Genomic DNA, 27305 nt, shown 5'->3' with positions numbered 1-27305 from the left:
AAACACAACGACTGACACAACTTTCATATGTTTGAGTTTCTGTGGAGCTGTCAAGAGAAAGTTCTCTCAGCACAAACACTGGAAACAGAAAGACCAACTTTCGCTTTGTTGGTGCTTTGTTGTGCAACTTTGTGCTAGAAGGTTTCTCTCATGATGTCAAACCTTTAATCATGCACAGTTATAATTCATTGTAATAACTCAAGAATACACGTTTGTCACTGGTGGATTTTTGTTGAAATCCTGCTGACAGACAGAAACACGGGCTTTACGAGAGCCAGCTGAGCTGCTCGATGACACAACAGTTGTGCGGCGAAGGGAGTCTGCGATCAGCTCAGACCGAAGCAGCCAGAGGGCACGGCCAGCTCATTACATTACAAACTCTTCTCTGTCAGCGATCAGATATGACGCAGTGAGGCACAGCTGCTCCACATCACACATTTCCTTGCTGCTTTTCTCTGTTTTCACACAGGCAGCACAGGATAAGAATAGAGTACGATACTTACGGTCAAGGGTGACACCGGTCTCTGGTTTGTGATCTTTGCTCGACACCTGCCAGATGTCGAAGGCCTCTTTGGGCGTGTCGGGCAGGAGGCGGAACATCATGATGATGGTGTAGGCGTGGGGAAGACCAAGAGGGTGGATGTCTCTGAAAAAGGAAGATAAAAACAAAACAGCGCGTTAGATTTGAGAATGTCCGGACAGAGCGAGGACAGGTTAAACACAGCTTAAACCTTAAACAGAAGTCTAGCCTTGGGCTCAAGGATATAAGGAACAGCTTCACAGAGGCTGGAAAGTAACACGCTAGATTACATGATTTTAAACACAAGGATTGTTTTTAATACTTTGCAGTCAGTGACTGCCTGAGGTATAAAACCCATGAACATCAGAAAATGCTGCGTTTCCTCCCTCAAGATTCACGCCCAGGCCTTTACTGCATCTGCCTTCAGTTGCTGCTTGTTTGTGGGTCTCTCTGCATTCAATTTTGTCTTCAGTAACCCAAAGCTGCTCTATTAGGTTGCGATCAGGTTACTTATTTTGCCAGTTATTTTGGAGCCTATTTTAGAGTGAGGAACTATCTAAAACCTACTGAATAAAAACAATCTGTATTTCAATCACATCTTTGTTCTTAGATTAAACATCCACTAACATAAACAATGTGCTATTTCCAAGTAATTATAGACACAACTGTAAAAATAACATGTTGTCTGTTAGCAGTGATTTTAATCATTTTCCATCCACTGGCTCTTCTTCCTCTCCTTTTCACATCACTGCAGGATGTTTCTCATTTGTCCCTGTGATGTCACTACACATTTTGTTAAGCCAGTTTTGGTAAACAGTCAAAACCCAAGCTGTTTTCCATCTCGCTGCTGTTGCATTTGATATTCTGGGTATGGGACGCCAGTGCTGGGTGGTGGCCAGTTTTAACAGTCTAGTTTGCGGTTGCGTCTGCACTCAGTGGCCTGATGGAAGCTCACAGTGTGAAACAGCTTCAGAAAGAACTGAAAAGCCGTTTTATGGGCAGTCTGCTCTCCGTCATGACCTGCAGCTCAGTCTGACCCCACAGCTGGGCTCAAACAGTTTGAATGCAGCTGGTTACTTTCGTCCCGTTGGAGACGAGAACAACATGGAAGCATTCGAAAGACAGCAAATCTGGAGAAACTCTGGGAAGCTCCAGCAGAAACTGGTAACTCAATCAGGCCATGTCACAGAAAACCTCGGAAACTCGCATTTTTGAAAGAAAAGATTCAGTTTAAAATGCACATTAAAAACTCAAACACATTCTGACCAGTCAGCACTGGTATGAACACTCTGCTGATCCCAGCACTGCACAGACAGAGCCGTAGGAAGTTCAATACACTAGTTTCACAAAACCTCAAACTTCAGTCAGATATAACAAGTATTCTGATGGTTGTTATCAGCTTCCTTGTTAAGCTGGGCTTTCTACTTCAGGCTCCACATGTGTTTTCACAATCCGAGTGATCCAGGGTGTCACTGAGGCAGTCCCAAGCCATCCAAGCAGTACAGTATAATCTCTCCAGCGTATCCTGGGTCTGCCCCAGGGCCTTTTTCTGGTGGGATAGGTTTGAAATCCCTAACCTAGGAGGCACCAGTATCAACAGGTAAATGGACAGCTTTGCTTTGCACTCAGCTCTCCCTCTCCACCACAATACATTGATTAACACATCAACACAGACGCTGCTTCAGTCCGTCTGTCAACCTCCCAACCCACTCTGCTGTCACTCGTCAACAAGACCCCAAGATATTTAAACAACTACTCATCCCTGACCTAGAGTGGGAACTCCATCTTCAGAGGTGCGGATTTTCATCCCAGCTGCTTCACACTTGGCTGCAAACCACCCTATTTCATCACCTAATGAGGCCAAAAGTACAACATCATCTGTGAAGACCAGAGTCCAGATTCCGATGAAAGCGAAAACCTTCTGCCATCTGTCTTTTTTTTGTGACAAAGAGCAGGGCTGGCAGAGACCAACTCTCACTGGGAACGGGTCTGACTTATTACCAGCAAAGCGAACTAAGCTCTCACTACAGTTGTACACGGACAAATGGCTCATAGCCATAGGTCGGTCACCCCATACTCCCGAAGTGCCCACCACAAGATGCCCTGACAGATGCGGTCGAATGCCTTCTCCAAGTCCACAAAACACATGCAGACTAGTTGGGCAAACTCCCACACACTCTCACACAATTTTGAGAAGATAGAAAGCTGGTCCAACGTTTCACAACCAGGACGAAAACCATTGATCCTCCTGAATCTGAGGTTTAACTAACAGGCTAACTGTCCTCTCCAGCATCGTGGTATAGACTTCAAAGGCTATACCACGGTGCTTTCAAAGTCTATGAAATAGAGCTCAAAGTTAAAAGAGAAGGTGCTCAAATAAAATGAGTGACAAAACCTTAAGAGGTTTTAGACTGTAAAGAGCAAAGGTAAATGAGGAGTAATGTGAAACATATGGGCGCATATAAGCCTGAGACCCGTGAGACTCACGTAGTAGGCTGAGTCAGGAAGGCGTTCTTATGAAGTCTGTATGCTGTGTAGCTGTTGAAGGAGCCGGGTTCCATGGAGACGCCTTTGATGTAACTGTAGGTCTTCTCCGTCAGGTTGAATGCCTCCAGCATCCTGAAGCCTGAAACAACCAATCAGGAGCTTGCCTTTAACTGCAAGATCATCCAGACGAACAGTGAATAAGTCATGAATTTCTCTAAAGTTTGTATTTACCAGGTGAAGTAAATCCATTCACAAAAATTAAGGGGCACGCTGTGGACAAAAACACACAGAAATTAATTAACTGAAACACATGTTAAAGCAACGTTTGTCTTTTTTGTTCTAAACTAACAGGAAGTTGCAGTTTCGCAGATGAAGGTGATCAGGTTTTCTTTGATGGTGTTGAAAGCGTCAAAGTCGTCCACAACGAAAACGTGTCTCTCGCTGGGTTTGCTGCCAATCTGCTGCAGCTCGATGAAATCCATGTCAGCGACACCAATGGCAAAGACGCTGTAACCTGAAGACGGCACAAACCAAGGCAGTCAGAACACAAACAGACTCTTGGCTTATCGGCTTCATTTATTCTTCCAGTAAGAGTCTAAACAGGTAATAATACCCAAAAATGGATACAAAATATTATTGAAAATTCTATCCAGCGCAGTTTCATTAATTCTGATGAGAACCAGCTGCTTCTGTTTGGTCTGTAAACAGTCTGTTTACAGCTGTTTGTAACAGAGCTCATATGGGACACACTTGCATGGAGATACACGTTTGTGTGACATCTACCTGCGTGTTGGAGCCTGGCGGCGTTCTTCTTCACCTCATCCTGAGAGCGTCCGTCAGTGATGGCTACCACCACCTTGGGGACATTTCTCCTCATCCCGTTTTCAAGAGAGAAGGCCTTCTCATAAGTGTGTTTCAGCGCCTCTCCTGCTCAGAGGAAAACTGTGTCAGATCAGCAGATGCTTGTTTGGATCTGTACCTGTGGCCTGTAGCATGAGATCAAACCTGTTTTGGTGTTTCCTCCTCGGTAACGAATGTAAGAAGGCGCGGCCATGGCGAGGCCTTTGTCCTTGTAAGCTTTCAGCTTGAACTCGGTCTTAGCGTTGTCGCTGTACTGCACAAATGACACCTGGGTGGAAAATAATGAGAAAATTAGGGACTTATCATCCTCTCTGTCACATCAACCCTCCTTCACTGCATCCATTAACTTCCTCGGTGGTGTTCCACATTAAACTTCCTGTGTCCACTACATCCATTATCCCCTCTCTGCAAACATCCAAATATCTCAGCTTCGTCTCTTTGACTTGCTGGTTCAATAAAGTTTAACAGGCACATTTTGGAGACAAATTCGAGATTAAGCCTCTTCTGTGAGAATGTTTTTTACTGGTGGGAGAAACCAAAGCTCCAGAACAAGACACCCTACCAGGGTTTGAACTCAGGACCTTCTTCCTGTGAAGCAACTGTGTAACCCTCTGAGCTACTATTGCTCCTTTTAACAATATGATCTGTGATATTTTCTTGTTACTCGACATTTCTCAATACAGTAGTAGTCTTATACATATTTGCAAAAATGTCATGTAGGAAAATAATCAAATTGATTTGCAGGAGTTTGTTTTCTTGTTTAGGTTTGATTAAAAGTCTAAATGTATAGCCTTGGTCAGCACAGCAGTGCCATCGCTCACAATAAGAAGGTCTTGGGTTCAAATCCAGCAGATGTCTTTCCCATGCCTGTGTGGGTTCTCTTCGGGTACTCCACAGTCCACGAACATGAATGTTAGGTTAACATGTGATTCTAAATTGATAGCAGGTGTGAACGTGATTGTGAATAGTTGTGTGTCTCTGTGTTAACCCTGTGACGGTCTCCTAATCTGTCCAGGGTGTACGCTCGGCCTCTCACCCTTTGACAGCTGGGGTAGGCTCTGGCTCCAGATAAGCAGAGATGGATGGGTGGGTGGAATCTATGGCATCTATGGCAACTATACATCACTGCACAATCTACAGCATGGGTGGGGAACTCCAGGCCTCACGGGCCGAGTCCTGCAGGTTTAAGATATCACCCTGGGTCAACACACCTAAATTAAATGACTAGTTCATTACCAAGTCCCTGGAGAACTTCAAGGCATGTTGAGGAGGTAACATAGCCATTTGAATCAGCTGTGTTGGATTAAGGACACATCTAAAACCTGCAGGACACCGGCCCTTGAGGCCTGGAGATTCCCCCACCCCTGATCTACAGCATAGCCCAGTGTGCACTTTCCCCCAAAAAGTGGTCAAAGTGCAAAGACTGAGTTTGGTCTGACTGGGAGTGACATGAATTATAAACTTCATGGGCTGAAACTGTGCAACTAGCTTGCTCACAGTGCTAAAGCAATGAGAAGTATTGGTCCAATGTCGATGTGTCATTTGTGTCGACTTGATTTTGAAGTCTTTCCTGTCTCACTAAAAGTAACTGTTCAACACTTATGAGCTACAAGATCGACCCGATCAGCCGACTTTCACTCGTGATGGGAGAGCAATGCAGACACTTCAGCGCACGAGTGTCAGTGTAAACAGCATTACGCAGCACAGCAACGGGGGAATAAGGACTTTCAAACAAGATGGTACTTTATGTATAAAAACACTGAATAACTTGAAGGGGACTCAGAGAACACATCCAGTTAAGGGGTTCATTTTGAAATTCCTACAGAAAGCTGTCTGTATCCAGAATTTAATGGGCTGCTCTTGTTTCACTTCCCCACAAACTTTTATGAAATCTCATTTTTGCATAATCTTGTTGACAGACAAAGAAATGACTCAAGAAATTAAAAAGTAAATGGGCCAGCGAGGGGAAAAAACTGGCCCTCCAACAAAATTATTTGGCCACCAGACATTGGCTGGAGTTTGACTTTGTTGTTCAGATAAGAACTTACACATGCTTTTTACCCCCTCCCACAAATGCATCGCAGACAGACATTTGCCTACAGCATCATTATACAACACAGAACATACATGTTTCTAATATCCGCTTGCTTCTCTAAAGAAAATATGCACATGCACTGCTGTCTCCCCTCGCACACAGTCATACACTGACCAATTCTATACATCTACCGGCATTTAAATCAGTGGAGCAGCTTACAAATCAGTCTTCTCTCATAACCATCTTTTATGGATTAAGAAACTAGTATTTTTGGTAAGAGAATGAAAATCCGCTTTATTGTGCTGCAAACAAAATGTTTTCTCATCCAGATGGACCAAGTAGTCTTTGAGGACTGTCAGAAGAAACTGCCTTAAGGGATGTCAAACAAGCTAATAATATAAACCTAATGGATTTACTTTTTTAGTGAAACAGATGCTTGGCTCTGTGGCTAAAATATAATACAAATAGAAGCAAAAGAATCCCAACGAATACTATCTTAGACTCAAGGATTGTTCATTTTATCCTGATTGGGGATATGAGCCATTATAGCATCCCGGGATGATTTTAAAGAAGACGAGGTTTGTGTCAATGTGAAATAATTAAGACAGCTACAGAGGTTTTGGACCACATCGGGCTTTTAATCATATTTTTATACGATGCTGTCACACTTGTCAGCATGAATGTACCTTTAAATCCAGAGCTCCCTCTCTCTGGAACAGGCTTATATATAATCACCGATTCTTTAAATGCCTGCAAAACTCGGTCGGAAAAAATTCTGCATCGCCAAGAAAGCTTTTATAGCCTTTATTTCATTTGCATCTCCCTCCTTCTTGTTTTGTCTTGTTGTCGGCTGTTAGTGATTACACTTGATTGAATTCTCGTATTAGGGCGGATGTTTTATAAGACCCCTGGCCTCCTGTTGAGGTGAAGTTCTTTTATCATGAGGTTTCCATTGTGAAAATAAAAACAAAACCACCACTGGATGATGCTGGGGTACGGAAGTGTAATGCATTCACTCGAGAGAAAAAAAAAGGTTTCTGAATTAATGAGACATCTTAAAATCCACAAAGAGCCTCTCATTCACTGCAGAGCTCAGCTTCATTCACGGCATTGGCTCCCTAGCTCAGTTTAAGCCATTTTTAGTTGGGTCTGGGTTTTAAGCACTGTCACATACTTGCTTGTTCAGCTGCTACTCAGTGCAGATGAGAACTTCTGGCAGGATTTTGGGGGATTTCATTAATTCAGACAAACAGAAAAGGTGAAATTTTATTTAATGAATTCTTTTCTTGGAATCAGATCAGAAAAATAAGCAGATTTATTTTGTATTTTATGAAAAGTTTTTGAGTGTCTCCTCTAAATGATCTTAACTTAAAGACTTTTTAGCATCACCATCTCCATGAGACGTGCTAATTTACATCCATATGTAGCTAAGACACCTTCATGCACTGCTAGTTAGATGCTAACTGCATTTCATTGGCTTGGTACATGTTCTCTGTGTTCTCTGGTTCCAAGAGTATTTAAAAGTAGAATAGGAGGCAGAGCCTTTAGCTTTCAGGCCCCTCTTCTGTTGAACCAGCTCCCAGTTTGGATTCAGGAGACAGACACTATCTCTACTTTTATAATTAGGCTTCAAACTTTCCTTTTTGCATGTGACTCTGAATCCTGCCTTAGCCATGCTGCTATAAGTTCAGACTGCGGGGGGGGGACTTCCTGTGACACACTGAGCGTTTCTTTTTTACTCCTCGTCTCTCTATTTTCTCCTTTTCTGCCTTTTCACCCCTCAACTGTGGGGTGGAGGTGCAGTAGGTAGAGCATGTTATAGCCTGCACTGGCCTTGCATGGCCCATTTGACTTCACAAAGATTTTGCACTTTTTATTGCAGGGTCTCACTATATAAATCACTGTGAGGTAACTGTTGTATAAATAACACAGAACTGCACCGGGTGCACTACTCCTCCTTGTCAGAGGGAATAACTGTCAGTGTTTTCAGCACAAACCTGCATCCCTGAGGGTCCGATGACATCAAAAGCGGCAATCATGTCGGAGACAAAGTGCACCACCTTGGTGAAGCTCTCCTCGCCGATACTCCACGAGCCGTCGATGAGGAACACCACATCTGCTTTGGCGCCTTTGCAGACTGAGGCAAAAAAAAAAAAAAAAAAAAAAAAGAGTCAGTGAGTCCACAGGCCAGTTGTTGCATCATAACATGGCATAATTAGCAAGCTGGAGCGCATTAAAAAAGTCAGCTGACGGTGTGCAACAAAACAAAACGCCTGAGACAAATGCCGTGATAGAACCGTTCGCGATAATTATGGGTTCCACTGATAAAAAAAAAAACAAACTGGCAAAATAAAACCGGGAACATTTGGTCTGCATAAGGACCAAGCTCTCCCTAATGCGTTCCTCTCACATGAAAACGAATTGGGCGAAAAGCTTTAAATAATCTTGGCCTCATGTGATGCACCCCTCTTTATCTTCTCCGCCTACTCTGAGCTCTATAAACAACTTTCACACAGCACCAAATGACACAAACAAATTCTCTGGACTGCACTCGCTTTCTTTTTCAACACCTGAGCTGTTGGTTCTTAACGGGCGCGCTCCCCCGCGGGCCCACATGTGGTGGCCATTAATCCACCGCTAGTCCGAGCTGGATCCAGGAGGACTCTGCGTTCGCAAAGTCACCGTCGAGGATTTTCCAAACACGGCCGAGCTTGAATGAAAGGACTTGATCCGTTCAGTCCTGGGAGAGTTTCTTGGGGAAATATTGGGAGATGATTCACACAGAATTGGCCCAGTGAGAAGCCGACAGATGGAAGCCTTATCAACCCAAGCTGAACTCTCATTTTGTAACTTTTGCTGTCAAAATTCATTATTATTTGTATTTTTTATATTGTTTTATTAGGAAAAAAAGGCAAAGACTCTGGAGACAGATTCAAAAATACACCTTTAGTCTCCAAACATCTGAGATTGCAAAGCAGCGCGCAGGCCTAATGAAACAGCAGAGTCAGCAAAAGCAGTGAGACTGGGGGAAAACAGGATTTACTAGAAACGTTTGACATGTAAAGCAACAGTTAACAGCTGCTGGTGTTTGCTAAGACAGTCACTGAAAAAAAGCTGCTTCTTCTGAGCATGCCCAGTTGAGAGGAGACCCAAAAACGGGCTGGAGAGACATCCCATCTACCTGGAACACCAAGCAGCTAAAAGGGTGTGCTGAAACTGAAGTTCCACTAATGGCCACTTGAGGTAGACTACAAAAGTCCTTAGAGTAAAGCAGAAAAAAAACCACGTACACAACCTGAAAAATTTCGACCTCTATGATGTCTGTATGCAGGGTGAGTTTTTATAAAAATTTTCACAATCAAGAATCAGCATTAAATTAAAGATTAAAGAACTGTTGGGTCACAAATGTTTACCAATGAGAAAGAAATCACGGCGGTAGCCACAATGTGAAAATTGAACCTTCAAACAAGTTATTGGCCACATATTGTGGGCTGCAGGCTGTATGTAAAAGTTTAGGATAAACTTACACAGCAATAGCTGCTTTATGTGAGTTAGAATCAATGGATGTTACATTCAAATACAGGCGCCCATTTATTGCACAAATACTGAAAACAACGTGTCTGTCTGTCCCTTCTCCACCTAAGCTGGTTGAGATCATGTTGGAGGCTTCATGTGGCTGAGCTGAATTTCTACACTGCTTGAACATGAAGGGTGTAAAATAAATAAATATATATATATATATATATATATATATATATATATATATATATATATATATATATATATATATATATATATATATATATATATATATATATATATATTCTTATGGCTACTCTAAGCTTTCTACATGTTTTTGACCTGAATGCATTAAAGATTGTCTTTGGGTACCAGACAAAAAAAATAAAAAATCACTCTCATCAACCAAAACACAAGAATGCATTTCAGATTCAACTCGCCTTCAGTTGGATTATGGATGTCATTAGAGGCTTACCTGCCCATCCAGGGGGGATGGTGGGTGGAGCTGTTGGAGTAGGCGGGGTTGTTGGGTCTGGAGTTGGCTCCTGCACTGTGAGAGACAAAACAAAACAAAAAAACAAAAAAAACTGTTATCAACATATTTGTAATAAATACAGAATCGGCGTAATCACGGCGCGTGATGAAGTCATTGTTTTGGAGCCGCACTGCGAGATGATGCAATTTGCAGTTGGAATCATGCTTCATGTCTCAGACACCACGACTGCACTGTGAGCGGGCGTGTCGGAGCCACGCAGCTGTTACTACGATCGTGTTCTCTGTGGAAAGGTGGGCCGATCCACTCGGGACGTGTTTTTATGTGTTTTTCCGTCAGTGATGCAGATGCTGTTGGTTTGTACTAAGGATACATGAAGGACAGATTAATGCGAGTTTAAACTCATTTTGAGTTAAAACATCAATATAAAAAACTTGAGACAGCTGAAGACAATGTCACTCGCAGGACATTTGGACCACAAAGTATTTTATCACTATTTAAAGAACTGATGAAATTATATTTCCAGATCAAAAACCCTGATGCTTTAATTTAATTATTAAAGTGCAGGAAGTTATTCTTGTTTGTCGCGCTGCTCAAATTGACCCAAATTCAGGATGCGGTCTCATTCAATGAAAGAAAGGCAATTTTGACCTCAAGGCTTCAGATGTTCTGCCTGATTAAACTACACCTGCTTTCCGGCCCGAGACCACGCTATCTTGAAGTTTATATATTTTGATTTTAAATTTGACTCGTTATCTCCAGTACACTGTTGTTCTCTTCTTTATGTTTGTTTCATGTATTGTGTGTATGTGTGTGTTTGTGAGTGTGTATTCATATCTTTGTGGGTCCCCACAAGTTTCAAGGCATTTTTGAGACTCAAAATGTGGATTTAGTGATAGGGTTACAATTCGGTTGTAGTAAGGTTTAGGCATTCATTTTTCATGGCCAGGGTAAGGGGCTAGGGAAAGCATGATGTCAAGTAGATGTCCCCACAAGATATAAATACCCGACCTCTCTTTTGATGGTTGTGCTCCTGCCACTGGTTTGATTCTCTAATTAAAATACTGCACTTCACGTTTTCACAGCAGTGAACCAGACCGGTCACATTTCAAACACACTCTAGTTTTTGTGCATTTATTAAGGGCAGAATTCTCTCGATTTTCTAGAGTTTTCCTCCTCACTGCAGAACTTTCTTAGTACTTACAGGTCCTCGCTTTGGTGCTGACTCCTGGGCCTTCCAGATTTGGCGTCTGAACGAAGACAGTGGCGGTGTACAGAGCATCGGGAGAGAGTCCGTCAAAGCAGTACTGAGGCAGGCCGGCGGGAATGGTGATTTCATGCTGTCCTTTACTGGATGCTACAGAGGAATCAAAAACACATGTAAACACATCACAGTACAGTGGAGTGGTCTTAAATTAAATGATGGACTTTTCTGAACATGCTCAAAAGTTTCATCGAGGTTTAATAAGGTTCGACCTCCCGATCGGCTCATTTAGAGTTTATTTCCAGGTGCTGTGGGCTCAGTGTGATTGGTTCCTGTCAGAGGGAAACACTGACTCATGTTCTTCAGTCACGAGATTTTTCGAGATGGCTGAATTGTCATGCACACCAGTGACTTTTACACAGTTTGGACCCTGAATCATGTTGAAATTTTCCTGTGAAGAAAACTAAGATTTTTACTCACTTCATACATCTCCTGAGTATGACAGTATTAATAATTATTACTAATGAGTCAAAGATTACTTCCCCAGGTGCTTATGTTTCTGGCTTGTAAATTAACACCAAAGCCTGCTGGCTTGTGACGCTGGCACTCTCTGTGTCCGTTTCAGCCTCATGAGGGACAAAGGAGGTTTATTCTGCAGCATTTTCATGGTTCTAGTTCCATTTCAAACCATCTGTGTTTGTATTTGAAATCAATTCCATGTTAAAGACAGTCTGGTCCAATCACTTCACCAACACTTACAAATTAATATCCCTGTACATTTTAGTATACATGTTGGGTAGTCTACCACTTCTAATATTGCACCTCTTGCTAACTGACAGCTGGGATGGGCTCCAGCTAAGACCTTAAGACAGTGGGTGAGCATGTTCTCTGCTTATGCACACAAGCAGTGAGCCTCAGAGGACTGCAGAAAGTTTCCAAAAGAGGAAAAGTTTCTTTGAGCACGTCTTAAACTACCTGAAAGCCCTTGCAGGATTTATGACCTCACAGTCACTGACCAACCACACTTCATGACTGTTGTCTGTAGTTTAGTGGACTTTTCGTTGCTAAACGAAGAAAATAAAGATTACTTTACACACAGAGCACCCTGACCCTTCCAGTGAAATGTTTATCTCTCCGCTTGTCTCGGCTGCTGATAAATTGATAATAAGATTTCCTATTTACTCTGAGCGCTTCTGCGAGAGCAAACAAACAAAACGTGTTTATCGCACGGGCGTTTGGCTGTCCCGAATGCACTTCAAGTAAGTCGGATTCAACGCTCCCCGCAGCTCCGCTGCTGCAGATATCTTCAGAATATGTCCAGTAACATCAACAAGTTGTGATCGATCATGTAAATTATTTTGTGAAAACACGCACACCTCTCAGAGAGATCGACTCCAGAACGGTGGCCCTCTTTCATCAAGATGCACTCAGGTCCGAGCTGAGAGTGCGTTGGCAAAATAAAAGCCCTCAGACTTTTCAGCAGGATATCAGATAGCCTAGAGTCTGAACCACATGTTCCTCTTCTCACCACAGATGTTAAAACATGGAGGCAGAAGACCCGTGCTCACCGTTTTTCCACCCACTCATCTCACCGCTGGCTCCGACCGCTCTTTGCATTTCCACTTGAGAACAAACAGTCGACTGATTTGTTGACTTGAGCGTCTGCTGCGTCTCACTGGGACGGCTCCTATGGTAGCGGTTAACCACCATCTGCCTCATGCTAATGGACCCGTGTTTGTTCTGGCAGCCCAAACGTCTAATGACTACCATAAAGATATTTAAACATGGATGCTCTATCTCCACGTGCGAGTATGAACCAGATGGACCTCGGACACTCCAAAGTCATTGAAAAGGATGTACTCTTTGCAAACAGAGATGGAGTTAAAGCTTGGTGGTCGGGCGCCTTCAGCCTCGGCCAAAACTTTTTTGATCTTTTTTGATCAATAACCGAAAATAGGCAGCCTGAACTTAAACAGCCTCAGGGAGGAAATTACAAGAAAACATTTGAGTCAAAACAGTCTCTGCAGCATCTGCAGGGATGATGTCATCTGCAGATATGTTTTCAGACATCTGATGGGAGTCTTATTGCACACTTTACCACATGCATCAATTTAAATATGTCACTCTGAATCAGGATCACTGGCAGATAGAGCCACACCACAAGATTAATGCATCTGCAGAGAAATGAAATATCAGAAACTTCTGATGAAAATCACTGCAGGTTCTCTTCCGTGATCTATCCGAGGACATGTTACACAACCATGTGGTTTTGGATCATTTAGAGACTTACATAGAAATGGTCTAAGTGCTATTATTATTACATTACTATTATTACACACAAAAGCTGATTATGATATTTAAAAAGTGATGTGAGGTGACTTACGGTCCGCTGGGTTGAGTTTAATGCGGTAAGACGTGGCCGCTCTGTGTGGTGTCCACTTGATGCAGAACTTGTCGTGGCCGATGGCGTAGGTCTCAATGTTGGTTACGTTCAGGTAGACTGAAAAAAAAAAAATCTGAGTTTAAGCACAGTGGAGGTTTAGGCTGTTCAAATGTCGGACGATTCATGTTTTTTAAGCTCTTTTAACAACTGATGAAAAATAGAGATTCTCTATGAGACAGGAACTGTTTAGCTAAACAAAACAAAACAAAAACAAACAAACAAAAAAAGAGTACATCTGATAATCTGTTAGCTGCACTGCCTGATGGAACCAGGTGAGTAACTTTAGGTAGCGAGAAACTTGACTGGTATTTCCGCTTGTTTATTATTTTATCGTATTTATTATTCTTATGGTATCTATTATGTTTCTGTTGTTCAGCACTTTGGTCAGCCTTGTGTGTTTTTAAAGTGCTATATAAATAAACGATGATGATGATGATGATGATGATATTTCACTTCATGAGCCCATTTCTTTTCAGGGCTCCTGGTGTAGCTGTTTTGTTCCACACCTGAGAGTAATTACTGTCTCCGGCCCAAACAAATCATGCCAACTTGAAAAAAAAAAAAACAACACCTGAGGCCAATATAACCAGACTAAATAGTAAACAGGTGTGAACATGCCTTTAAGTCCAAATCTCAGTCAGCCAGAAACAAATCTGAGCAACTGAAAAGACATCAGATAAATCCTGGGATTCTCTCTGGTCTTAAGTTAAAGTGTCAGAAGTGACTGGACGTGAAAAATCAGGAGGGGTTAACGAGAGGACGCCAAGGTCCAGTGAGTTTTTTAAGAAACAATTATGAGCGACATTTGAAATAAATCAGCAGTTTGTGCGTCTAATTACAGTTCCTGTACGTACGTGTTGTCCCTTGGCCAATGAGCGGCGCGCTCACACCGCTGGTGTACTGTGCCAGCACTTTGACGTCGTAGGTGGTTCCAGGCTGCAGGTTGGTCAGAGTGTAAGAGCTCACGTCTCCAACGAAGAAGTCGATGGGCTGGTTCATGCCTGGAAACACAGAGCGGAGAATGAGAAGTGAGTGAGAAACTGAAGAGAAGTAAAAATCAGGTGACAGCTTTTAGGAACCAAGACATTATTCACAATGTGTGTGCAGAGAAACATGTTTGATTAACCGCAATGGTTTTGTTAAGGCTCACCTGCAGGGGTGTAGATCAGCCGGTATCCCTGGATGGGTGCAGTCACTGGGTCCCAGGCCACCCTGAAGCGCGTGTACCACTCGTCCGAGATCCGAAGGTTTCTGGGACTCAACATGCCGACTTTGACACAGAGGAGGCATCGAATTTTAGACATGGTAAGCATCAACATGCAGGGCTAAAACATGATGCTAATGTGCAAGTACCAAAAAACGCCTGTTCCTCTATTGGCCACTTAGACTGGCTGCAAAAGTGACTCAGCCAGCTTAAACTCTCCAACTTTCCTGATGAGCCTTGAATCGCAAGTTTCAAGTCATATTTAATAAAACTTAAAGCTTATTTAGTAAATTATGGCCCCATAAAGTCAAAAAGGAGGTTTATTGTTTGGGTGGAGAGGGGAGAGCAGCAGGAGAATTTCTGGCTTTTTTAACTAAATCCACTGCAGCTTCATGTGCAACAAAACAGAAACAGAAGCACTAGTGAATTTGTAGTTTGCATTTGAATGACACAGAACTTTATTTTGGCTGTTTTTCTTTCCTTTAACTGAACCGTAAATATCAGCCGTCCACACACCGGGGAGCATTTTACACCTACTGTGGCAAAATTTTCAGTGAGCTCAGAGTTTGGAAGCTGACATGCCGTCTTCTCGCTGCTGTTAAACGCTAGAACAACCCCCTAGCCTTTCATTAACTTGATACCTGTAGGTTGTTTAAAACCACAGAGCATTGTTAAAAAAAGGGGGACATTTTCTCAGTAATAATAAAAATCAGCCTCTTCCTTTCTGGCTGTCAGGAATGAGCTGCCTTAAGTCAGGTTATAAAATTCATCCTATGTAATAGAGGTGTTTAGATTTGGGACTTAGTCTTGGTGAAGAAACCAGTTGGTGTGTGTCCAGAATTGGACGGATGCCTGAAAGTGGCTCACACACACTTTCTCGTTTTGATATCTTAGTGAGGACATCCAATTGACATAATGCCTTCCCTAGCCGCTTAGCCTAACCCCAACCATCAAAAATGAATGCCTAACCCTAACCCTCAGCCTAAACCTAACCATAAAATAAATGTAACCCTGACAATAAACCACATTTTGAGTCTCAAAAATTACTTTTGTCACTTTTGTCCTCACAAGTGACTGTTGGTCCCCACAGTAATGTTCCAATTTTTGGACCCCACAAAGATATCGAAACAGGTACATACACACACACACTCTGAGTGTCTGCTGTTTGTATAACTAAGCCTACTGCTCGCCGATCGAGTGCTCTCCCCTTTAAGTCCAAACTCTTCACACTAACACATGCAGACCCTGATAACTGACGCGCACTTAATGTATTTATTTTCTCTGTTACTACTCTAACTCACTCCTAAGTGCTGCTGTGGTCGCTGCGTTTAAGCTCCTGGGTTCAATGCCTCGAAGCTGAACCACTACAAAAGTTGCTGAGGTGCTGGATTACATCCCAAATGTACTAGAATTGTTTGTAGCACGATGCTGGTGGAGCGGATTGTGAGGTTTACCTTCCACAGACGGTCAATATCAAAATCAAAAGTAGGAAATATAAAAGGGGGAGTTTATTTTTTGCTACTTTCTGATAGATGGTTGATAGACTTAATCAAACAAGATTTATTTCACGTTTGAATACAAGTAATGACAGAAAGTTAAAAAATGTATATCTAAGGAGAACTCTGTAAGACCAAAGATGGAAGCTGTCCACTCTCTGCCCGCAAAGAGCCAATCAGGGGCCGCCACAGAAAACATCTGAGCTAATCACTTCGTTTCGACACAGTAGACAAGCAGCAGGTATATCTACTTGTTACTGTAGAAGTGATACAGGTAGCTACATCTGCTCTGTTAATGATACAGCCATGTTGTAAGGCTTCAGCATGTGTAGCAGACATACAGAATAACCTGCAGGAAAAAGATTTAAACTTTATTTTGGGTAAAACAAAAACTAAATATCGAGCTTTCTGTTTAAATCAAACTTGACTGTTGATTCTATACGTGGAGTTTTTACATACTGCTGGCTATTGCAGTTAAAGTCATGGATCTCTCCTTTTTTAATTTCGTTGGAAGCTTTTAAATAACTTGAAAGATGGCTGCTGAGGGGTAAAATTTGCCTTCTAGGAGTTTGAGAAAGCCTGTTGTTTACTACAATCGGCCCAGCTATGACGCCAAATGTGCAGAAACCCTGTGACAGCTGCAAGGGATTGTGTAATATCACAAGACAACCATCATTTCTGAAAATCTGCCTTTGCTAGAAAACTAGAGGTCAAAGAGGTTTTTATTACTTGTACGTCCGTTCCCGTTGAGGGATCCTCCAGGCCCCTCAGCGTAGATGGCCTCCACAGTGATGTTGTATGGGGTGTCTGGGAGCAGATTCTGAAGCATGGCATTGTTTCTGTTTCCTAAAACCAGAGTCTGAAGATCCAAACGGCACAGAGTCAGAGATTTTCAGTAGCCGAAGAAGAAAAAGCATAAATCAGTCAGGAAAGATTTACATCCAGAGCGTCCTGAGTTGCTTTGCTGTCTGAACATCTGCTGCACATGGTATGTGTAATTGGTGAGCGGAGCTGACCCAGTGCTCCCAGTCACAGGAAAAGCTACCACACCTGCTTTCCCCAGAGTTCCTTCCACACACGTCTGTGCATGTATGATTTTGGAGATTTCTGCTTCCTTTTTCTCTCTTATTCAGTTTTTGGGGAGTTTTCCTCTTTTCTAAATCAAAGATCTAAGAAATAAAGGGTGTCATGCTATAAACAGAGAGACTATAAACTGAAGTGAAGATGACTCAAACCACACATCCTCCTTGCAATGAAGTCAAATTCTCGATTATTTTACTTCCTATTTTTTATAGATTTTTATTTATTTTTTTGCTATCTTAACCAGTTTACTGAAGTGCACTGATTAAGGCCATAACCCCATCAGAAAGTTTTCAAGTGACAAGAAGAGTCCTTTTACCAGGATGGACTTCTTTTTGCAACCAAAGGAATCACCCCCTGCTGGCCAATATAAAGAATGCAGGCTGAAACAACTTCCTACAGCTATGCCCTTATATCTTTTATATACAGTCCATGTTCAGTGGTGAGTTTTGCTCCCTGTTTAAATAAAAGTAAAATAATAGAAAACCATTTGGATTCATCTGGAATTTGAATCAAGGACCCAAATATTAGTTTAAATGAGAAACGGTCATCAAAATCAATTAATCAAAGTTAAATTTGGGTAAAATTTTATTCCAAATTTTAGTGCTAATAAATTTGGTTTGTGCAGTAAGATAAAGAGAAGAGCCTGAAAAATACAAACACTGTTGGTGGTGCACAATTTTACATTTTAGGCTTGAATATTTTAGAAGACTACTTCTCTAATAAACAGGAAATAACTTCTTCAGCCTTGTGAGGCAGAAAATTGCTTCTCGGTGGGATTATAGACACTGTGTACCAACACGAACCTTCCACATTATTTACAGATGCTAAATTGATCACTTTGCATCAGTATAAATAATAGTCGTGAGCTCTTTGGTCAATCCCAGTCTGGAGAACTCCTTTCATCGGCGTCCCTCTGCTGCAGTTAGCTGACTCACTCTGAGCAAGTGTTAGACTAATGAGCAGAAAGGAAGCACAGCTGGGCCATCTCCGCTCTCCACCATCGTTCCAACTTATTATTCAGAACTATTAATAACGCTATTATGCCCCAAATTATACTGTTTATTTAACTGAGCCTGTAATTAGTATCCCTAATCTGTGATTTATATCCTGAATGAGGTGAGGGAATCCTGAGATGTGACTTCACCGCATAGTCTGAGGGGGACGTCAAAGCGAGCTGTGAATGGCGAGGGTTTGCGGCCAGTTTATCCAAAACAAAACACATCACCACCTGAGATTAATCCCTCTTTATGGGTTAAACAGAGAGTAAGAAATACACTTGAGGTTAGTGGGTCTGATGCATTTCCTCCGAAATGACTTCACCAAAATGTCTCAGCCTCTGAGGTAGTTTTTAAAAATATTATCATCAGTGTGCGTAGTTTAGTTTCTGCAAGGGTAAGACCAGCTTTCCTTCAGACAATACAGGTAGGTAATCAGAGTGTGAAGGAAAGTATATTTACCCCCAAACAGGCCACTAAACCATTTTGGAAATGTGGCCATCACTAATGCCTGATTTTAAATTTGTACTGACTGGCTCCTTCTCTGGGACGACTGCTCTACTTTAGCACTGTTACCAGTAACATGTTGATGTTATCTGAGATCATTTGATATTGTGGACATCAATGAGCTTGAAGTTTCACTTACGGACTCTGTGATGGGGTCTCCAGTCATGGGTGCGTAGGAGATCTTGTACTGTCTTACAGGCCCTTCAGCGTGATCCCAGCCGATGGTCAGGGTGCTTGTGGTGGCGTCAAACACACGCATGTTCCTGGGACCAGCACGGGGTACTGCACCATATCAAACAGAAGCAGTATAGGAGAATTTGTTTTAATGTATAAATAGAAATATATTTTTCTAATTCATGAATAAAAGATTATTTGATTTCTATAATGCTTTAAATCCTACTATAGCTACACTATATACATATACTCACTTAACCTCTATGACCATTTCTAGTTCTGAAGTTTTACTTTACTTCACCCAGAGTTGAATCCTCATTTACATATAATGGTGCCCACGAAGGCATTTAGTTATACTAGATTTCTCTTTAAGGGCCCCCTCCCTGAAAGCCTACTTTTTTCTGTTTTTTCAGAATAAAGAAAGGAATAAATCAAATGACCAAGGGAAGAAAAAACATTTTAACTAAACTGGAGAATCAACACAATAACAGACCTGTGAAAAACTGAGTATGCCTCATGATTCAGTAGTTTTTTTTACAGCAATAATGTAAAATATAATTTATCAGTACAGGCCCTTCCACACGAACTGGACCCATTAACATTGTTGAGGACTCTGGCCCTCTTTTCTTTACAGCATTGATTCACTTCATTGACTTTTGTGAGCATTTGTTTATGCACAGCTTTCTTTAAGGTCCCACCACAGCACTTTGATCAGGTTGAGGTCTGGACTCTGCCTGGGCCATTTCCCTTTTTTTTTTTTTCTTTTTTTTTTTTTTTTTTTTTTTTTTTTTCCTTTTTTTTTTTTCCTTCCCCTTCTTCTTCATTTGTTTCCATGCTTGTGATCATTGTGCAGTTTGGGTCGAGCATTAGCTGTGGGACAGATGGCCCGACAGACTGGGGTGAATTTGCTGGGACATCCACCCCTGATAGGACTGTGGCATTGAGTTAACACACCTGAATGCTCCAGACCTGCCAAATCTTCAGCTTTTATAGAGGTGCTCACACTTGCTGATGATCAATTATTCAAGTGCACTTAAATATCAGCATTTGACTTCTTATCCTCTATTATTCTATGGAGGTAGTGAGGGTGTACCTATGTTAGCTGGCTAATGCTAACATAGCTTCTGTAAAGTTGTCTGTTTCCTACCAAATTATATTAAATGCCATGGTTTGCTTTTAATATCTAAAAGACGAAGGAGACTAATAAACCTGAATGCATAGAATATCCCAGTTGCATGACTACTAAAATTAGAAAAACTAAATTTAAAGTTTTGCATATTAAACTTTGTCCATCTTTACTCTGCATCTCTAAGGTGCCAGTCATATCACTGACTTGTTTCCAGGTAATCCAATAAGCTATAAAATGTTCACGCAGCTGTTTCTTCTTAGTACCACCTACTTTTCCAGCCTTTTGTTTTTCCATCCCAACTTTTTTTCAGATGTGTTGCTGCCATAAAAGTTCTAAATGAGCTAAAGGTTTTTATGAAATTGTAAAATATCTCAATTTAAGCATCTGATATGTTTTCTATTTTCTATTATGGTTAAAATATGGGCTTACGAGATTTAAAAAAAATTATCACATTCTGTCTTTTTGGGTTTTGTATAAAAGATATTAAATAATTAATTTTCCATACAAGGCTCATTTGTTCATTATAGTCGGAGTTTTACGATCATCACCAATGATATGATCCAATATTTGCTAAGAGGAGTGCAGTCAGCAACCCAAAATTTAAATATGCTTGTACTTATTGTGTTTTGCATCACTGCATGCAACAGATGTAAACTATTGCGAGTAAGTCATGTGATTCTACACACCATCAGAATGTGACATTGTCATTGTGCTTACATGTTTTGCCATTGTCCTTCACCGCTGATCCCTCGCCGTCGGCGTACAGAGCGGTGACAGTGACGGAGTAGGGAGTATCTGGTATCAAGTTGTCCAGGAAGGCGTTGTTAATACTTCCTGAAACCAGGACCTTTTTGGAGAAGAAACGCAGGAGTCAAAATATATATTGATATAATCATCAACGAGGGTCTGCCTAAATGAGCCTCTTCACGCATTACATACAGATCTGGCAGGAGTAATAAACATAATGACCTCAGTGCTCATCTTGCATCCAGTGTTCGGCAAGGTTTCTTCTGACAAAAGGTTCCTCAAACACTAACAAAGACTTGGAAGGTGAAATGCTTAACAAACCATCGGTCAGCGGGAGACGTGTTCTAACAACACGAGTGACTGCAGACTGTCACTTGTCACTGGGATTATCACATCATCTATGCTCAGCTCTTTAGCTGGTTTGTGGGCCATAAAAGTCTCTGCCATTACATCATGGGAAATATATCTTCTGCTTTGACTCGAGTTCCCCCTCATCTTGGGACTGGTTTGGTTGCAGCAAATGTTTTGGGCCGAAAGGTTTTGGCATGTTGGACCATGAAATAGGTTTCACAGCGATGATGTAGTGGCTAAGATCCCACAACTGGAAGCACACACACACACCTACACATGCACAACTGTTAGCCTGGGGTTAAAGCCCACCAGTAAACTCTAAAGTGAGGACAATGGATTGGACACGGCCCTTTTAAAACATTATAGTCATTTCCTGAAAGCAGTACTGCTCTCGAGGGCTGGGATGCACTTCATTTGCTGAAGTAAACCTGAATGATGAGGCCGAAGTATGCAGTTGTTAGTTGGGTAACTGATGGGCTTTTGAATGGGACGCATTCATTGTTTTAAGAAGTAGAGGCAAACTGAACAAGCCAGTGATATGGCATTTATAGATTTGTAAGTAATTGAAGACGAAGCCCATGAAAAGAAGTTTCCCAGGATGTCATTACTGATGCTTGAATTCTGATGTATGTATATAACTGCTAAAACCTAATAACAAAAACTTTTAAATGTTCTTTCACAATGCTAAGGTTGTTAATCCAGCTTTAAATTATTTTACTTTTATACAGGCAGAGATTATTATTGATCCAGAGATCATAACATGTCACTGAAACTGAGCTCCTTATAGAGATGACAGGGGGAACAGGATGGCAGGCAAAAAAAAAAGTCCCAAATAAAAACGTATCTCAACTTTCATGTAAGCAACTGTAGATATTGCCAGTGGGAGTGAATTATACCATTTATAAAATATGATGAGGGAGATAATTACAGTACAGGGTTATCTCCCAATCATCAGCTACAAAGTGATGACCAATAACATCCTAGAGCAGGGGTAGGGAACGTTAGTCCTCGAGAGCCGTGGTCCTGCAGGTTTCAGATCTCACCCTGGGTCACCACACCTGAATCAAATGAATAGTTCATCACCAGGCCTCTGGAGAACTTCAAGACATGTTGAGGAGCTAATTTAGCCATTTAAATCAGCTGTGTTGGATCAAGGACACATCTAAAACCTGCAGGACACTGGCTCTCGAGGCCTGGAGTTCCCTACCCCTGTCCTAGAGGATGTCTAAGGAAGGCATCTAGTGCACTTTCCATAGGCAGTCGTGATCCCATTAATTTCTACAAACAGATTTATTCATATGAATATGCAGAATCTGTAGTCAAGGAACACGATTTTTGGTACCAAAAGCTTTTTGGTTTCCAATTTTGATGTACTGATTAACCCGCATGTGCAAGCTTTGGTAGCATGAAGCTAAACATTCTGTCTGGAGGGATGGGATTTGCAGGAATGCAATTCAGAAGCATGAACATCATCTGATTCCACTTTGTCAGGTTTTATTAGCTAGTCCTGTAATGGACTGGTGACCTGTCCAGAATGTACTCAAAGACAGCCAGGACAGACTCTAGCTACAACAGCAGGTTGGATGAGTGCTTACCAAATGGATGGATGAGTGCTTACCAAATGGATGGATGATTTATTAGCATTTTTAAATGATGACCAGTAGACAGAAACTGAAATCTTGGCTTGGATACTTGCTGGCTAAACAGGGAGCTCTAAACAACCAGTTCGCCAAAGACCAAGTCAGCAAACTAGCCAATGGGTTCACATACTGGAATCCCTAAAGGTAAATAGACGTGTTTCTTAGATTAATAGTGCTACAGCACATACCGATATTTTAAACAAACATGTGTTTCCAGTTAATTCCCAGTCAGGTGTAGGTGGCTGCTGTCATCCAGCACCTTCAAAATGAAGTGAGACCTTCTGTTATCACCTAACATCAGTGCTGGACCTTACTGATATTCTTCAATGTGAACAAACTGCAGCCATAGCACTGAAGTTTTGACCACAGCTTTAGATTTGTGCTTGGAGGACAAAAAAAAATCACATCTGGAAACAACATTAAAGCATCCACATACATTTGATCTTATTTTTTTCCTTCTATAGAGCACTTGTTTAATGCAAACCACTGATGTTTAACCAGAATAAAATGTACTGTTAAAGAGCTTCTCTGCTTCTCAGTTCTAATAATAATACTGATAACATACTCAGAGGAGCTTCAGCGCGTGAAATAACAAATCTGTGATGTAAAATTTGATAATTTAGACTGAACTAGTCACCAAGAGTTGTGAATCTTTGTACTTCTGAACTCATCTTTGTGTCTTCTTTCTGTGGCCAAACCAACTTCCTCTCAGACCAAAACAAAATCAAAGTTAATTAAATGAAAGTACAACAACAGTGAAAATAGAAGGAAACCGAGACCACAGGGAATAATAAACTACACAACACTAACTTCACAGCATCTTCAAAGCTGATTCTAATCATCAAAACAGCCTTGTTAGATTACAGCCTTAAGGCCCCCAGGAACACCGACCGTAGGAGCCGTTGGTGACGTCAGTCACAGATGCGTCCGGCATGCAGCGTTTCCAAACTTCAGTCACAGAGTTCAAACTTTTTGTGGGGAAATAAACCTTCTTTTTTTCTCTCCCCGAGACCCAGACATTTGCACTGGTGCATTAAATCAGTGCTGATGGAGACGTATGAAAAGCCGACAAGTCATGATTTCCATATTTAAGAGCATTACCGTAATTACTGCTGTGCAGACATCTGCGCAACATCACCACTTGGTGAAACAAATAGGAACGAGCGAAAGAGACCACTTGTTGTTTCCAGACCGGCCCAATGAAAGCAACACTCCCGCTTTGATTTCACTTTTTTTTTTTTTTAAATCAGATGTAGAAAACACAGATAAAAATGACTTAACTACCAAAATTACTACAAACAAATACAATAAGTTTGGTTATTAAGTTCACATCCAATATACAGGAATAGTGTCCAGTTTAGAGAAAAGCCAGATGTATGGTGATGTGATGTGAAAGACATTTGTTTGTACAAGCAGAAGTTAAGTCTTGTTTAGGGATTTCCATTCATGTCCTAAATAAATAACATTGAGTACCAAGCTAAAAATAACAACAAGGTCAAGAACCAGCATTTATAGCCAAGTCAAGACTCTTAGGTCAAAAGACTTTCTGAAGAAAAATCCCCGAGTCAAAAACAACAAGGCCCGAGTAGAGACCCACAAGTCACAAGTAAAAGACCAAATCAGGGCCACTAAGATCCAACAACAAAACAAATCCAGAGCTAGGTCAGGAAAAAGGATAGAAAAGGAGGTCCAGAGTAAAGTCAACAAGTCTCAAACCAGAGCTGAGCCAAGACGTCCTAGATCTTAAGGTGGGAACTTAGGCTACGTTCACACTGCAGGCGAAAGCGCATCAAATCCGATTTTTTTGACCCTATGCGACCCATATCCGATCATGGTATGACAGTGTGAACGGCACAAATCCGATATTTTCAAATCCGATCTGGGTCACTTTCGTATGTGGTACTGAATCCGATACATATCCGATGTTTCAGAAAGCGACTGCTGTGTGAATGGTCAAGTCGCATTAAATCCGTCTTTTACGTCACTGACACAAGACAGACGCCAATTATCAGCGCCGGAGAAGACATCGAACGCTTCCTGGCCATCCGGTGAAACTGCTGGGAAGACAACGTTGGAGAAACGTTAACATTTTATTTGTACTGCATAATCTGCAGATTCTGACAAAAATCTGCAACTATCCTTTGAAGCACCGCTCCTCTCTAAAACAGCAATAAGGATCATTATTAGGTTATCTACATTATTATGTAAATAACAAAATAACTTAAAGCAAAAATTGGGAAACGTGAAGTCCGAAGTCTTTATATTAAGGGCCATCAGTCAAACAATATTGTTTGCTCTGGGTCTAAACAGAGCGCGTTGTGTGTGATATCTTCTTTTGCGCATGCGGGCCACTTTGAGCGTTCACACTAGAGCGCGTTTGCTGTCGCATTTTATTTGTAGTGTGAACGAGCAGACAAAAAAATCGGATTTGATCAAAAAATCAGAATTGAGCATTAAGACCTGCAGTGTGAACGTAGCCTAAGTGCGTTCTCACACCTATGGCTCATTTACTCTGGTTTGAATCAATTGATGAGTTTATAAACTTGTAGTTTTTCCATATGGTTTGGTTTCTTTTTCACACGGAGAAAAATCCAAGTGAGGCTGAATGCATCACTACAACCCACATGAGAAGTTCGGTCTGCTTATTGGCCAGATGTGTCTGAGGCAGGAGCAACAAAAGCAAATACAGGAAGAAGGTGCTGTGTTGTGGACTAGTGGAGAATTTACATTTTACTTCTTGACTAATTGCTAGCTGTACAGACCTCCGCGCATCTATATTTACCTCGCCACATTCAGAAGAAAAAGCATATGTATCTACTGGAAGATTTTTAGCTCAAACGTGGAACGTACACCTGGTAGTTTGTTTGGATTCAGGTCATGTTGAAACCATAAACTTACAGCTCTGGAGTTCATTTGGACCTGCGCTGCGATCCTTTGGAGGTTGTGGTCTTGGTTGTTTTGGACCACACCCAAGTGTGATTACCGTGTTCATATCTGCACAAATGAACCACACCAAGGGGGAAAACTAATCGAGTTTGACTAAACACTGCAGGTGTGCAAACAAAGAAAGTCGAGTAAGAACAGCAAAAATACAATAATACAAAAGTCGGATCAAGAATTTCCAAGTCCTTAGTTGACATCTAACACAAAGATATGCCAGCCCAAGTAAGATCAGCAAGTCAAATGTCAAGAATGGCATTTTCCAGAAGAAGAAAGCCAAAGTGAAGTCAGAGACTTTGGGTTTGGTGTCAACAAGCTATCAAATAAAACGGCATGTTCAGAAATCTGAATTAAAGACAAAAATCTTGAGAATATAGCTGATTTTCCAATGATGGAAAATGCAAAACACAAAATGATTGGATTATTACTTTATATTTACTTATACATCAAGAGAAAGAGCAAGAGAAAGTGCAAACCCACGTTGGTAAAGCCAAGTCTTTTTGTGACTGTGTCGTGTGCATACCTCTGCTAAAGTATAAATATACGCTGGATTTATAAAGGTTAATTTGCTTTTATGTATTACATTTCCTTAAATTTTGGTTTTGGACTACTTTTTGGAAAAAAAACATGATCTGTAGAGATGTCTTGAATTCTGGGTAATCCTGATACTTCTTGCAATTTTATAAACTATTGATTAAAAATAAAAATAGCTGACCGATTAGTTGATATTGAAGATAATGATTATCAGCCATAATCTCTCCTTTATCTAAAAACAAACAAAAAAACCCAGGATAAGATCATTCATTTATTTTCTCAGTGTAATTCCACTTATCTCAGGAATTTCCTGGAGGCACATCATATCTAACAAGAGCTGACCTGCAGCTTTTGGAATGTGATGACTTAAACTGGGAAAAAAATATTATCCAACCTAACTCTTTTATGACTGTTAAATCACACAAGAGGTTGTTATTTTTGTGTCTTCACATTCTTCACTCCTCATGACCAGACAGAGAGATTTTCCTCCCCTCAAGGAGAATTCTGCTGCTAATGACAGTTTGTGTTTTAACTGCAGAAAGCTACTCACCGACTCAGATGGGCTTGCACCGGTCAGGGGGGCGTAAGCCACCCGGTACTGCTGAACCTGGCCCGTGGCTGGCTCCCAGCGCACATTCAGGGTGTTGGGGGTGGGATTGTACACCTTGATATTCCTGGGTGGCATGCGTGGAACTGCAAACGGGAGAGAGGTGAAGAGAACGTGAAGTTAGGAACGAGGGAGAGGTGTTAGTTTTCCTCACTTAGCAACACAACATCAAAACTAAGGCCTTGTTCCAAGTACATCTTACTTTATTGCCTCAAAACTGACGGGACAACTAATGGATTTAGAAGAGATTACATTCCTTGAAATGTGAGTGTCAGTAAGTGAAGAGCGGAACAGAACAGGGAGGATTGGATCCTTGGTTTAAGTTTAGAGTTAAAA

General features: G+C 41.4%; 1 protein-coding gene and 1 long non-coding RNA gene across 8 annotated transcripts in view; one reads left to right on the top strand and one right to left on the bottom strand.

Moving 5' to 3' along the window:
• col12a1b (collagen, type XII, alpha 1b) overlaps positions 1 to 27305 on the bottom strand; it is a 153466-nt gene that overhangs the window by 33420 nt on the left and 92741 nt on the right. For all 4 annotated transcript variants that reach the window (XM_084953563.1, XM_084953564.1, XM_084953565.1 and 1 more), the window contains 16 exons: positions 26913 to 27055; positions 20868 to 20997; positions 18987 to 19129; positions 16992 to 17121; positions 14713 to 14832; positions 14417 to 14563; positions 13503 to 13619; positions 11120 to 11272; positions 9898 to 9972; positions 7901 to 8040; positions 4013 to 4136; positions 3791 to 3934; positions 3357 to 3521; positions 3239 to 3277; positions 3008 to 3146; positions 504 to 646 (listed from right to left, as the gene is read on the bottom strand). In XM_084953563.1, the coding sequence (XP_084809689.1) occupies positions 504 to 646; positions 3008 to 3146; positions 3239 to 3277; positions 3357 to 3521; positions 3791 to 3934; positions 4013 to 4136; positions 7901 to 8040; positions 9898 to 9972; positions 11120 to 11272; positions 13503 to 13619; positions 14417 to 14563; positions 14713 to 14832; positions 16992 to 17121; positions 18987 to 19129; positions 20868 to 20997; positions 26913 to 27055 (2052 nt within the window). The remainder of the gene's footprint in view (positions 1 to 503; positions 647 to 3007; positions 3147 to 3238; positions 3278 to 3356; positions 3522 to 3790; positions 3935 to 4012; positions 4137 to 7900; positions 8041 to 9897; positions 9973 to 11119; positions 11273 to 13502; positions 13620 to 14416; positions 14564 to 14712; positions 14833 to 16991; positions 17122 to 18986; positions 19130 to 20867; positions 20998 to 26912; positions 27056 to 27305) is intronic.
• Positions 14178 to 19160, top strand: LOC146372206 (uncharacterized). 4 transcript variants are annotated; one of them, XR_014802758.1, is made up of 5 exons: positions 14178 to 14329; positions 14404 to 14590; positions 14707 to 14867; positions 17119 to 17250; positions 19046 to 19160. It is a non-coding gene; the product is annotated as an uncharacterized LOC146372206 (long non-coding RNA). The 4 variants fall into 4 exon arrangements; XR_014802755.1 differs by having other exon boundaries at positions 19010 to 19123; XR_014802757.1 differs by having other exon boundaries at positions 14404 to 14623; positions 19010 to 19123.

Source organism: Perissodus microlepis, chromosome 15, assembly GCF_051167445.1.
Source record: "Perissodus microlepis isolate ML-2025 ecotype Zambia chromosome 15, ASM5116744v1, whole genome shotgun sequence".
Lineage (NCBI taxonomy): Eukaryota > Metazoa > Chordata > Actinopteri > Cichliformes > Cichlidae > Perissodus > Perissodus microlepis.
The sequence above is the reverse complement of the archived record's forward strand: the minus strand, read 5'-3'. Positions and strand labels throughout refer to the sequence as shown.